The following is a 14563-nucleotide window of genomic DNA, read 5'->3' as shown; positions in this document are numbered from 1 at the left end:
ATGAAGACTTCCCTCTTTTTTATAAGTATTTCTTTCAGTGATTGTGTTAGCCTCATAAGAAAAATAATCTGTCAGTATATTCACTAAAAATCTCACTGTATTTTCACTTTCTAGAAATTTAATACACCATGGAAAAGATTTTTCACATCATTGCCAGTGTATGCAATCATTGTGGCCAATTTTTGCAGAAGCTGGACATTTTATTTGCTGTTAATAAGTCAGCCTGCTTACTTTGAAGAGGTCTTTGGATTTGCAATAAGTAAGGTAAACATACAGATTCTTGAACTTTAAATCTCTTGCTTCTACTGCAAAAATCTTTACTTGATAAAATAATTACATTACTGCTCAAAATTCATAATAGTTCTGTGACACCTAATACCCTGGAGGTCAGACAAGTTATGCATTCTATGCACAATATACATAGCTATTTAATTTCTTCTTAGTAAGGATCAGAGCTGTATTAAGCTGGCTGCTTTTAAAGATTTATGTTCTCACCATTCTCAAAGTGTTTCTGACGCTGACTCAAGAACTGCATATTGGGCAAGGATCAAAAGATTTAAGGGTGCGAGGTGTTTTTTTTTCCTATAAATTATTCAGGGAGGAGCAGTAAGAACCTTAAAGTTCATTTTGCAGATCACAGTCATAGCTGTACTAAGGTACTAAAGTACTGGTCAAGTACTAATGACCAGTACTTTATGGTTTAGAAAGAACCTTTTACAATGTCCCCAACCATTGCTATTAGGTTGCCTGTGTTTCAGGTAGAAAGAGTGTGGATGGTAAAACATAAGCTGTCATCCTGAAAGTATTGTCTCCTTCTCACAGGATAAAGAACAGAGGCCTAGTAGAGGTAGATATCTGCATAGCTACAGGTACTGTCAGAAGTGACTATGGAAGAGCTAGCACAACCAGTAGTGGCTGCCATCAGGGAGCACTCACTCTGTGCCAAGAGTCTAACTGCCGTGTGCCAGGTAGTTAAACACCCACTGGGTAGTGGGGCCTCTGTGAACGATTTTAATAGACCTACGCATCTCCAGGAGCTTCCTATCTGGTAGAGGAGATGAATAGGTCTATTCTTAAAGTTGTTCACTCATTCATTGTTTATTCATTACAAAATTCAGGCCTGTCTCAGTCCCATATAATTAGATGATTAAATTTGGTGGTGAGGGTGAGGGGCTCAGTGGAGATGGTGAGGGTTTTAAAGAAGTACATCTCTCAGAAGTAGCTAAAAACAGCTCACTGTTTCTTTTCATTCCAGGTGGGTCTCTTGTCAGCAGTCCCGCACATGGTTATGACGATTATTGTGCCTATTGGAGGACAATTGGCTGATTATTTAAGAAGCAGAAAAATTTTGACCACAACTGCTGTCAGAAAAATCATGAACTGTGGAGGTACTGTGGATTTCATAGGTGGCTTAAACAGCTTTTGTAGAATGAGATGAAACTGAATTGCAAACCATATTTTTGAGGTTATGTCTAAGCACTGAGAAGGCTCTTAAAGGCCCCTAAGTCCATCACACCCCTGCCTAGTGGTCATTCAGCCTGTGCTTGTGCAACCTGAGATATGACAATTTGGGAATCCCTTGGTGCTCCAGAGGTTAGAACTCTGCTCTCACTGACAAGGGCCTGGGTTCAATCCCTGGTTGGGGCACTAAGATGTGGGGTACTATTTTGGTCATGTGGCCAAAAAAGAGATATTTTTTTAAAAGATATGACAGGGAAACCTGGCATGCTGCTGTTCATGGGGTCTCAAAGAGTCGGACATGACTGATTGTCTGAACAACAACATAGAAGATGGAAAATGTGACTGAGGTAAAAAAGTCCTAGTCTGGCTGAATTGGTTGCCTATGTGAACTTCAGGTTGTTTTAATATGAAATGAAAAAATTCCTCAGACCTTTCAATTCTAGTTCTTGTCAGCTTGGAATAGTTTCACTTCCTAGGATCTCTTGATTACCCATAAAGTTTAAATTTTATCCTTCAGCTCCTGAAACATACAGTCCTAGCATTTTTACTATAAATAGGAGTCACTTATGCTCTTAAATGATTTTTCTTTCTTTGAAAGTCTACTATTTGGCAAAAATCTTTTTTTTTTTTTCTTATTGATGAATCATTGTATCATTTATAGGTTTTCTTCACACAATGTCTTTATTCTAATTCTTTTGGGGGGATTAACTTTCTGGTTCCACTTTTCTGATAGTGTTAAGATAAGGGAAGTTTGAGCCATGTACCTTGTTGTATAAGACAGGCCAGTTCCAAAACACAAATAGTTAGTATACAATGGTGTGTGTGTGTGTGTGTGTGTGTGTGTGTGCTCAGTCATGTCCAACTCTTTGCTACTCGCTAGACTATAGCCTGCCAGGCTCCTCTGTCCATGGAATCTTCCAGGCAAGAATACTAGAGTGGGTTGCCATTTCCTTCTCCAGGGGATCTTCCTGACTCCAGGATTGAACCCACTTCTCCTGCATCAGCAGGCGGATTCTTTACCACTGAGCCACCTGGGGAGCCCTTTTAGCATTACTACTTGTTATTAATTTTGTTTCCACAATTTGAATTATATACCGGGAAAAATAACCTGCCAAAGCACGAGACGCAAAAGACACTGGTTTGATCCCTGGGTCAGGAAGATCCCCTGGAGGAAGAAGTGGCAACCCACTCTAGTATTCTTGCTGAGATAATCCCATAGACAAAGGAGCCTGGGAGGCTGCTGTCCATGGGGTCACAAAGAGTCGGACACAACTGAAGTGACTGAGCATGGATGCACGGTTCATTTCAGTTGCTCAGTTGTGTCTAACTCTTTGTGACCCCATGGACCGCAGCACTCCAGTCTTCCCTGTCCATCACCAACTCCTGGAGCTTGCTCAAACTCATTTCCATCGAGTCGGTGATGCCATCCAACCATCTCATCTTCTGTTGTCCCCTTCTCCTGCCTTCAATCTTTCCTAGCATCAGTGCCTTTTCTAAGGAGTCAGTTCTTCGCATCAGGTAGCCAGAGTATTGGAGCTTCAGCTTCAGCATCAGTCCTTCTAATGAATCTTCAGGACTGATTTCCTTTAGGGTTAACTGACTTGATCTTGCTGTCCAAGGGACTCCAGCAGTTCAAAAGCAACTGTTCTTTGGTACTTAGCTTTCTTTATGATCCAACTTTCACATCCATACATGACTATTGGAAAAATCATAGCTTAGGCTAGACAGTCCTTTGTCAGCAAAGTAATGTCTCTGCTTTTTAATATGCTGTCTAGGTTTGTCATAGCTTTTCTTCCAAGGAGCAAAATTCCATGGCTGCAGTTACCATATGCAGTGATTTTGGAGCCTTAGGAAATTAAGTCTGTCACTGTTTCCATTGTTTCCCCGTTTATTTGCCATGAGGTGATGGGACATGGATGCCCAGTAATGGTATAAAGTCCACAGTTTAAAAAAATATTGATTAATTAAAATTTAAAAACTTTTAAATACAATTTTTGAGGCTTTTGTTCCATTTAGACTTGTTACAAAATAGTGGCTATATTCTTTGTGTTGTACAACACATCCTTGAGCTTGTCTCACACCCAGTAGTTTGTTCCTTCCACTCCCCTACCCCTATACTGCCCCTGCCTCTCTCCATCCTCCCACTGGCAAGTACTAATTTATTCTGTGTATCAGTGAGTCTGTGAAGCTCACAGTTTAAAAAGCACCTCTGTGCCCATAATTTCACTGATTCTCTTTAGATGACCATCTAAAACAATCATTGATGCTTGCCCTATTTCTAGAATAGTTTTGAAGAATGGATTTAGAAAGGTAAGCAACTTATTAACGTTTACAAAAAAGTGCCTTGGCTTGTATTGCAACTTGATCTTGATTTTCCTTTCTTTCCTTTGCATTAATTATCAAGTTCCCACTACCTACTTGCCAGGCTCTGTACTATATCCATAGTACCTTCCCTGGATAATATCACAGTTTTGTGAGGCAAGGCAGAAACACAAATGAAAAACTACAGGGCAATGGTGAAAAGTTCTATGAAATGAGTAAGAAGAAGGAGATGTCAGCTTCACTGGTGGTGACTGGCAAGGCTGTCAGCTTCCTAAGTAAAGCAATATTTGAACTGGACTTTAAACAATAGTAAGATTTCTCCAGAAATGAGAAGTAAGTGATACGAGAGGAGTACTGCAGGTGAAGGAACAGTCTGTGGAAATACAGTACGGGCACAAAACAGTGTTGTGATCAGGAAATGGTGGAGAGACGTGTGCAACAGTAGAGGGCTTTCCATGGGCTTCGGATGGTGAGCAAGGGGGTAAGAGTGACAGAAAATGAAACTGGGACAGCAGGAGGAATTTATTATAGACACTTAGTATGGAACCACTGACAAGCGTTTTAAGTAAAGGGGCACTGATCAGATTTGTAGTTTATAAAAATAATGATCCAGAGAATGGATCAGAGGAAAAAGAGATAGGAAGACCAATAAAGAAGTTTTTGAAGTTGTCCGGGTGAGAGGGAGTGGTGTCCAGAACTAAGATAGTGTTAGGGGAAGGAAAAGCAGATGTTTCTAAGGCCAATGTCATGGATTCTTATCTGAAAACTGAAGAAGAGAAAAAGTCCAAGTTCATTCTGAGATTTCTGCTTTGAATATTCAATTACCATTTGTTGAGTCATGCCCATGGCTGGCGATCTTGCTCAACACCTTATATACCCAGTTTCATTTAATCTTCCAATGCTCCAAAGTTGTATTATGAGCTTTTGGCAGGGAGGAATGAGGACTCTAAGAGATGAAGTGCTCGTCCAAGATCACACCATTAGTGATTTTGAGATAGAATCTGAACCCAGCAGGCCTATCTGATAAAGTCTGGGTTCTAAACACAGGCAGATAGATTAATTGAGAGAAGAAAGAGTGTGGTGGTGGTTTTTTGTCTGTTTTGGAGTGAATATAGGGGACAGAGACTTGATTTGGGCTTGTTATCTCTGAGCTAACTCAAAGGACAATCGTGCAGCTACGTCTGGAATCAGCAGACGATCTCTAGGATGAAGCGGCATTTCACTGTCTTCTGCCTCCTGGGGTACTTCCTGTCCCTGGAAACAGTACTTATATCATCTTTCTATCTGCTATCAACTGAACACGTATGTGTTTTTGTGTGTTGGTGAGAAGGATCTTCATCATTTCCTTACCCTTTTTTATTGTGCTGGATTCACTTATCTTGAATGAAAGGAGCACAAAGTACTTCTGTCTCACTGTATTTTATGTGCAAATATCTCATGGCATTATAAAGAGGCCTGAAGGCTTGGCAAACTTCTGAAAAGGAAGAATTTTGCCTTATGCTTTACAGGTGGTGAGGCTCTGCTTTTTGTTTCAGATATTCACTACTGCTTTCTAATCACTTTTGGCAATAATAATACTATTTTATTTTTGTTTCATTTTCTGTGAGAGACCATCACTTGTGTAATCAATGGAGAATCACTGACGGTCTTAGAAATGGCGGGGGGAACTACCCATGAAAAACTGATAATAAACATTCCTCATCCCATGGGCATCATTGTACCTCCTGGGACTATACAGTGTTCAAGGCACACCAGGAAATTGTTGGAAAGCTCACAGAACACCTGGGTAATATTAGCAAAGTCGTATAGTCAAGAAATATCCCTATAAGATTGTAAATATTGTGCCAGAATATGTGTACTAAAAGCTTGGGTCCATGAAAATAGATTCTTTGTGATAAATTCATGAACTTGGGCTGACTGACACGAAAATGACATTTTCCCCTGCTGTTTCCATTCACAGGTTTTGGCATGGAGGCAACCTTGCTCCTTGTGGTTGGCTTTTCCCATACCAAAGGGATGGCTATCTCCTTTCTGGTGCTTGCTGTAGGATTTAGTGGTTTTGCTATTTCAGGTAAAGTGTCCTTTGGGTTTCCAAATCTCTTCCATAGCAAGACGTGGGAGAAAGGAAGGAAAGGATATTGAGCATCTACCTTCGGCAGCCAGGCCATTCCCAAGGATCAGGGCCACTGGCTAGAGATTTTCATCTAGTGGGGATGATTTTGAGTATCACTGAGAACTGGGCTTAGGAGCCCAGCCAAGCTGGAATTATCACTACTTTCTCCGTTTTGGGAAAGACAACATGCAGGTACCCTCTCTGGGACATGGGCAGAATGCGTGTTGCTGGGCAAAGTGGCACCTTCAAACTTTAGCGCCACGCCACCCAACCTAACAGAGACTCTTGTGACTCTTTTGATTCTCACTTCCTACAGGAGAACTGCTAACATTAACTCACAATCAAATGATGTAGTCATTTGACATAAAGTTATAGAATCAGAAGGGCTTCCCAGGTGGCGCTAGTGGTAAAGAATCTGTCTGCCAATGCAGAAGGTGCCAGGAATGTGGATTCAGTCCCTGGGTTGGGGAGATCCCCTGGAGGAGGAAATGGCACCCCACTCCAGTACTCTTGCTTGGAGAATTACAAGGGCAGAGGAGCCTGGTGGGCTACAGTCCATGAGGTCGCAGAGTTGGACACGACTGAGCACATGCACACACACACATAGAAGCAGAAAGTTTTAAGGATGGAATTTTCCTTTAGTTTTCTGTCTCCTCCTTGGCTTTCATTTTCCAAACAAGGACTTGCAGGTCCAGAGAGGTGATGTGACTTGCTAAGCCAGCAAGACTTAAGAAGAATAGTAATGATGGTGTGAGCTAACATTGATCAGGCACAAACGCTGTGCTGGGGGCTGTTCACAGCCCACTCTTGTGTATTAATCCCTGCAATTCTAACAGCTACCCTAGGGCCTTCAGTCTCCCCATTTTATAGAAGCAGAAACCAGCTACTGTATGAGAGGTAACAGCGCTAGCATATTACAGACTTCAGAAGTTCCCTGTGCAAAACTGGATGAAAAAGCAAAACTTAGGGATTTTTTTCCTATCTTTAAAAAAGATTATAATACTAAAAATTGTCATTTAATGGAACACTTGACATGTATTGCATTTCTGACAACATTGTGAAGCAAATGATATTACCATTATTTTACTGAGGAATAACTTAAAGCTCAGGAAATGAAGGACTTTCCTATTGTTACACAACTGGGGACAAAGGAAGAACTAAGGTGTCCTGCCTGGTCTTCATGCCTGAGCTCGTTCCATGATTCTGTACTGTCTTAAAGATCAAACAGGGTGGTAACATTCTAGAACAGAAAAGCACCTCTGGTTTGACCTCTAGTCAAAACGACTCCTAAACAGGGCCTTGGTCTTATCAAAATACAGTTGACCCTTGAACAATGTGGGGGTTATGGGTGCTGATCCCCTACCCCACATAGTCAAAATTCTGACTATACGGGAGTGGGTATCCTTTCCCTTCTCCACAGAATCTTCCCATCTCAGGGATTGAACCCGGGTCTCCTGCATTGCAGGTGAATTCTTTACCAGCTCAGCCACAAGTGAAAGAAAGAGAAGTCACTCAGTCGAGTCCGACTCTTTGCGACCCCGTGGACTGTAGCCCACCAGGCTCCTCTGTCCATGGGATTCTCCAGGCAAGAATACTGGAGTGGGTAGCCATTTCCTTCTCCAGGGGATCTTCCTGACCCAGGGATTGAACCCAGGTCTCCCTCATTGCAGGCAGAGGCTTTAACCTCTGAGCCACCAGGGAAGCCCAAACTACTGGAGTGGGTAACCCATCCCTTCTCCAGTGGAACTTCCCAACCCAGGAATCAAACCAGGGTTTCCTGCATTGCAGGCGGATTCTTTACCAACTGAGCTGTGAGAGAAGGCCTCCAGTATAAAGTATTCCTCTGCATCCTGGGTTTTGCTGTATCCTCGATTTTGCATCTGAGGATTCAATCAACCACAAATCCTGTGCATGCGTGCTTGCATGCTTAGTTGCTCAGTCATATCTGACTTTTTGCAGCCCTGTGAACTGTACCCCACCAAGCTCCTCCGTCCATGGAATTTTCCAGACAAAAATACTGGAGTGGGTTGCTATTTCCTCCTCCTAGCGATCTTTCTGACTCAGGGATTGAACCCGGGTCTCCTGCATCTCCTGCAATACTGTAGTATTTTCTACTGACAAACAAATCTGCCTGTAACTAGACCCATGCAGCTCCAACCTACTTTGTTCAAGGGTCAACTATAAATAGAGCTGATGAATAGTTAAATTGGAAAAAAATGTTTGCACTTAAAGTAGCTTGAAGCGAACAACTTGGGTTTAGGGATACAAAGACCTAGGTGTAAGGCCCCTCTTTAGTACTTACTATTTACAGAAGACAAAAAAAAAAAGAAAAAAAAATGCTGAGTTATTTAAATCCTCAGCCTCAGTTTCCTTATCTAGAGACTGGAGAGATATAATGACAACTTCATCGGGTTGTTGGGAGATTGCAATGAACTGAGGTCATTCTTTCGTTCCTTCACACTTTCCAAGAGTCAGCAGATACTGCAGTGAAAAAAAGAAAAGTTTCTGTCCTTATACGTTCTAGTGGAAATAAAGCTTTTGAAGATCTTAGTCCCAGTACAAGATGCATAAAACAATTAAAAAATATTCACTACGGTTGTTCAATTATTATTCAATCTAGCCCAATACTTCTCAAAATTTAATGGTGCATACAAGTCACCTTAGGATCTTGCAAAAATGCAGATTCTGATTTAGTGTAGAGTGGAGCCTGAGATCCTGCATTTTGAGCAGGCTCCCCAGTGAAGTTGACACCACTGATCAATAGTCCTCACTTTGAATAGCAACGATAGAGCAGTCATGAATTGTTCCCAGCAGGATGTTAAGGGACATCTTCTTTTGATAGCCCTGTAATGCAAAAGAGATTCATATCCTGTCCACAGAGATATTGAAATATTCAGGCTCATATTGTCCCCAGATTGCCAGTTTAAGCAACAATCAAACGGAGAGAAATTTTTTTTTTCCAGCATTTACACCATGCTGGTCACTTTTAAGGTATGAACTCATTTAATCCCTGTAGCAGCCTGATGAGAAGAGTATTGCTATGTTCATTTTACTAGTGAGGACACTGAGGCTTGGGAGGTGACTTAACTTACTCAGGTAAATTAAGTGATTAGGATTGGAATAATGGTTTATCTGATCCAACAGTGAGACTATGGGAGGGCCTATGGTCATGGGGAGAATGATTCCTTAGGATCTGCTGTATGTCAACTTTATAAGGAGTTAATAGGGATGCCAAGGGGGACTTGCTCAGTTTAGGAATTGATTATAAATAGAAGAGCTGAAACAGGTGAGATTAGAAAGATACAAAGAATGGGTGATATCTGCTTTAGAAGATGTCCTATATAGAGAAGACAGACTCTCTCAACTTGTGTGTAACTTACTTTATGTGTCTGCTTCAAAAAAAAAAAATCTATTAGTATCTCAGTTTCCCAATGATTTTCCCCCCAAGCCCCAGGATTGTGTAGCTAGAAACCTAAATGGTTTTTCTCATATTATCTTGAGCTGAACGCAGATGTCTATCAGAATATAATACTCGCCAATCATATTAATTGCTTCTTATCTCTGGGTTCTTTTCTAATAAAGTGTTTATCACATTCAAATAAATAGTAAGATTAATTAATCTTGCAGCTGTTTTATATTCTGATATTCTGCCACTTTGGTCTGAAAGAGAAGGTATGTTTATTCCAGAAAGGTTTTCTTAAAATTCTCTCTGAACAGAGGTAGGAAATAAAACAAGCAGCCAATAGGCTGGGTTAGAAATTTTTTTTATATTATATTTTTAGTTATTTGCACAAAATAGAGCATTAAAAAGCAAGACAAGGGAAAATAAAAATATGAGTAAATAAGACCTACAACCCACTGCTGTAATTTCAGAGTTCAAGTTGGTAATTAATTAAACAATTATATATTGAGTACCTACTATGCACCGGACACTTTGCCAGCTCAGGAAAGTAAACTGGGTAGATGGAGGTTGTACTGCAAAGAACATGTTGGCTTTCACCTCTTTGTACCTATGTAATTGACATATATTATTTATCTTAATTCTTACAACAGTTTTATAAGAATGATTATCCCAGTTTATAGATGAAGAAGCTGAAGTTCAGAAAGATTAAATCATTTGTCCAGGTTTGCATCTCAATTAAACAGCCAGATCCAAGGTCTGACTCTAAAATGCAACCCTAAGCTACACTGGCAGAGTTGGTTCCCAGTGCCCAATGCCTCCTCTTTCAAAGCCTTGTCCCTCTGCCTTCCCGCTTCCTTCATTCCACTCATTCTTTTTTCCTGAAAAGCAGATGAATAGTGAGGTACTGGTGATTTTTTATTTTACCACTCCTTGCAGCATTACCTATTCATAAAAGACCCCAGAGTGACGGGTGTGTTTTACAGTGGCAGCAACAGCAGCGATGCTGATATTGGCACCGTGATAGTTGCTAGAGCTCAGCTGTTGGCCATAGAGCTCTCACATACATATTTCCCCTAAGTCTCATCTCACAGCATCTTTATGAGTTAAGGAGTAATATGACCCTCAAAATAGAGATGAGGAAACAAAGTCCTAAAGATGACTTGTTTAAGAGATAAGAATAAGATTCGAATCCAGATTTACAAATTCCAAATCAAGTATGTATGTGGAAGTGTTTTGTAAATTACACAGGATCCTGCAAATGTTTGTATAAGTCTTTCTTATCCAAAAAGAGCCCTTTATAACATGCCCCGTGGTACTAAGGCAGACCTACCTGTGGTAACCTTTTGGGAGTGAGCTGAGAGCTAGGAAGGAGGATATTATGAAGCAAGATTTAGTTTTAATCACACTGTATGTGATTGTGTGGGCTTACCTGGTGGCTCAGGTGGTTCCCTGGTGGCTCAGTGGTAAAGAATCTGCCTGCATTGCAGGGTTAAGAAGATCCCCTGGAGAAGGAAATGGCAACCCACTCCAGTATTCTTGCCTGGGAAATCCCATGATCAGAGGAACCTGGAGGGCTACAGTCCATGGGTTGCAAAAAAGTCGAATTCAACTTAGGGACTAAACAACAACAATGTGATTGTGTGATTGCTTACTCTGAATAAGTGTGATCCAGGCTGTGCTTTTCAGTATTGCCCCAAACATCATTATTTTGGGGTTTCAAGCCGAGAAGGTAGAGGTGCCATAATTCTCCCCATGAAGAACCCATTTTAGCCACTGCTAATGCAATTCAGGGTCGCAAAGAGTCGGACACAACTGAGCGACTGAACTGAACTGAATTAATCACAGCATGGTTTTCTGCTGTGAGCAGACACAGCCTGACAATCCTCAAGCCAGCCCTTTTGGTAAAGGTATCCATTAGCAGAGGAAAGAGATTGATGAGAGTTGGGGAAAGCTAAATATTTTCCAAAATGTATTTGGAATTCTGTTCCTGAGTCTGATTTTGAGATGTTTGGCTTCACTGTAGGTTTCAATGTCAACCACTTGGATATTGCCCCTCGCTACGCCAGCATTCTCATGGGAATCTCAAATGGAGTGGGAACCCTCTCTGGAATGGTCTGTCCCCTTATTGTGGGTGCAATGACCAAGCACAAGGTAATGGTTTCCTTTGGGGTTGTGGGTTACAGTATGAGAGGACCGAAATACTGCACAAAGTCTCAAGGCCCTATCCCAGCCTGTGTAAATGTGTATGTCCTTGACTTGGCTGAGTCACTTGAGCTTCTTTTTTTTTTTTTTTCTTCTTTTAAAAAAATGATCATTTATTGATGGCAGCAGGACTGACTGATGTTTGGTTCTATGTTTCTTAAACTGAGAAATAGAAGGGGTGTGTGTGTGTGTGTGTGTGTGTGTGTGTGTGTGTGTAGAAGAAGTGATAATACCATAAAGACTGTTTAAAGACACAAAAAAGAAACTGAGGCAATCAACTCAAGATAAATAAATTACCCAAGGTTGTTTTATAATTCCAAGTAATTAGACTTTATCGCCATTTCCAGTTATTGCTTAGCATGCTCCAGCATGAAAATATTAGTGCAGTTATACTTCCTTATTATGAAGAAAACAAACAAGACATTAATGGCCCTTCCTAAGAACCTACGCAGGTGCGGCAGCAGGTCGTTACGGCACGTTTGCGCGTTTAGACTAAGGTGGGTGGTACAGGAGGATCCCAGATCCATCCAGAATTCAGCCACAGGCCACATTCTTCATCTCTGTCTTTGAAAGGGTTTTAGATATGCTGCCTTCTGCAAATTAACATGTTTGATACTATGGCATTTTTACCCAACTATTTCTTTGTTGTTGCATATCCTGTTAAAAATATAACTTCAGAAATTCTTCCAGTTTCTTGGAGAAGAAAGTGTGGGGTAACATTTCTTATCTTTTGATAGAAAAGAAAGGTGGGCTCTGGTGACTTTACAGGCAGAGGAGCCAAACTATCTCTCTGTTCATGAGATGACAGGATTGGTAATATGATTATTAATTCTGTTATGAAATCTTTCAACACAAATTCCCATTATTTTTTATACAATATATTTTCACAGAAGATATGATTATACATAAGCTACTGGCAGTCCAAACTGAGCATTTTCGTGACTCAAATTGTCATGTATCCAAAGCAAGCACGAAGGAGACCTCTGATATTTACAATGGTGGGTTCCTAAAGCAAATTTAATTTAACCTCATTTGTATATTTAGGAGAGCTGTGAAATGGTGCAGCAAGGATCTCACAGGATGTTTATATTATAAAGTATTTTTCTAAATTAAAAAAATGCATATTCACTGTAGTCTTAACTTTGATTTTTTTTAAACCCTCAAATTCCATTTGGGTCCTGGGCATGCATCTGCCACACGTCTTCCCAGGAAGCACAGCATTGCTTTGGGGTGACATAGTGCTTTTGTCCCAGTGGAGGACTCCTGAAGATACTGTTAATTTCCATTTTTGGTTAAAATATTAATTGATACTGTTTCCTTGTTCAGACCCGTGAGGAGTGGCAGAATGTGTTCCTCATAGCTGCCTTGGTGCACTACAGTGGCGTCATCTTCTATGGGGTGTTTGCTTCTGGAGAGAAACAGGAGTGGGCAGATCCCGAAAACCTTTCTGAGGAGAAGTGTGGAATCATTGACCAGGATGAATTAGCTGAGGAGACAGAACTCAACCATGAGAGTTTTGCCAGTCCCAGAAAGAAGATGTCATATGGAGCCACCACCCAGAATTGTGAAGTCCAGAGAAAGGAATGGAGAGGACAGAGAGGGGTGACCCTCAACGAGGAAGAGCTGACATCCTACCAGAATGAAGGGGAAAACTTCTCAGATGCATCCTAATGTCTGAGGGGCACTTTTGGCTCCTCCGCACTTTAGAACCAGAAAGTATCCATACCCATTGTCTTCTCCATAGGCTGGCTTGCCAGGGGGTTAACTCTAGGGACTTTGCACGTCCGGGAGCAGGGAGAGAGATTTACTCAGCAGTAGGGAAACAACTTGCTCTAAGTTCATAAAATGTATGGCTATAAGTTTTTTGATTTGCAGTTGATTCTTCTGTCAAAGAATAAACTATTCAGGAAGGAATGATTGGAACAATAAGAGACAAAATGCCATGTTTTTCTAAGAAAAATGGGAGGAAATGGGGATATTTGGCCTGGAGGAGAGAAAAAAATAGCTGTTACTGCCTTTCTGAGAGCAGCCATGCAGGAGTGGGTTTCCTATTCCTAATAAAGGCCACTGCTTCCAAAGGCCCTGTATTGTGCTTTATTACATTCTCATTTAATCTCCACGCCCCATGACATAACAATTCTTATCCCCATTTTGCAACTGAGGAAAAGAAAGCAACAAAAGATGGACTTGCTCAGGGTCTCCTGCCAGAGGCAGTGCTGAGACTGCGTGCATGCATGCATGCTCAGCCATGTCCAGCTCTTTGCAACCCCATGGACTTCAGCCCTTCAGGCTCCTCTGTTCATGGGATTCCCAGAGAGGAATACTGGAGTGGGTTACCATTTCCTACTCCAAGTGTTGAGATTGGTGGAGTCCAAAATAGATGTCAGTTTTGGACAAGAAGGTTTTGCTTCAGGTGAGAAGAGATATTTTTAATAATGAAAACTGTAAGTGGAGTGTGTTGTCATGTGGATAATTCCCTATCTTGGCAGGCATGGAGGATGGAAAACATTTGGGTTGATGTGGCAAAGAACATTCAAACATCATATGGGGGACTGGATTCAAAGATCCTTAGGGCCCTAGGTAATCTGAGAGCCAAATGAGTCTGTGAATTCATATACATGTGGAAGTTGCTAAGTCATGTCCAACTCTTTACGACCCCATGGTTTGTAGCTTGCCAGGCAACCCCGTCCATGGGATTTTCCAGGCAAGAATACTGGAGTGGGTTGCCATTTCCTTCTCCAGAGGATCTTCCCGACCCAGGGATCAAACCCAGGTCTCCTGCATTGCAGGCAGACTCTTTACCACCTGAGCCACCAGGGAAGCTCATAACATGAATTCATACTTTTCTTATATTTTTTTAATAACAAGAGTCACAGACTATATGAGAGATTCAAATAGGTTAAAAAAAAAAGAAGAGGAAAAATGAAAAACTAAGCAAAATAGCAAAGTTCCAGGAGTCTGATGGTCAGAATGGCTGAGAAGAAGTAAACTAAATTTCACCCCTTCAGGGAATTCCCTGGCATCCTGTGGTTAGGACTCTGCCATTCCACTGCAGGGGGCCC

The 14563-nt window shown here is 41.2% G+C and overlaps 1 protein-coding gene across 2 annotated transcripts in view; it reads left to right on the top strand.

Annotated features, from left to right (window-relative positions):
• Positions 1-13604, top strand: part of SLC17A8 (solute carrier family 17 member 8) — a 38940-nt gene extending 25336 nt beyond the window's left edge. Inside the window, exons 8-12 of one of the 2 annotated variants that reach the window (XM_040234907.1) lie at positions 115-264; positions 1256-1388; positions 5744-5854; positions 11323-11450; positions 12828-13604. In XM_040234907.1, coding sequence (XP_040090841.1) covers positions 115-264; positions 1256-1388; positions 5744-5854; positions 11323-11450; positions 12828-13172 — 867 coding nt within the window. In that variant the 3' untranslated portion in view covers positions 13173-13604. The remainder of the gene's footprint in view (positions 1-114; positions 265-1255; positions 1389-5743; positions 5855-11322; positions 11451-12827) is intronic. The other variant, XM_040234908.1, reaches the window with a different exon arrangement.
• The last annotated feature ends 959 nt before the right edge of the window (positions 13605-14563 follow it).

The sequence above is a fragment of the Oryx dammah genome, unplaced genomic scaffold, assembly GCF_014754425.2.
Source record: "Oryx dammah isolate SB20612 unplaced genomic scaffold, SCBI_Odam_1.1 HiC_scaffold_29, whole genome shotgun sequence".
NCBI classification, from domain to species: Eukaryota; Metazoa; Chordata; class Mammalia; order Artiodactyla; family Bovidae; genus Oryx; species Oryx dammah.
The sequence above is the reverse complement of the archived record's forward strand: the minus strand, read 5'-3'. Positions and strand labels throughout refer to the sequence as shown.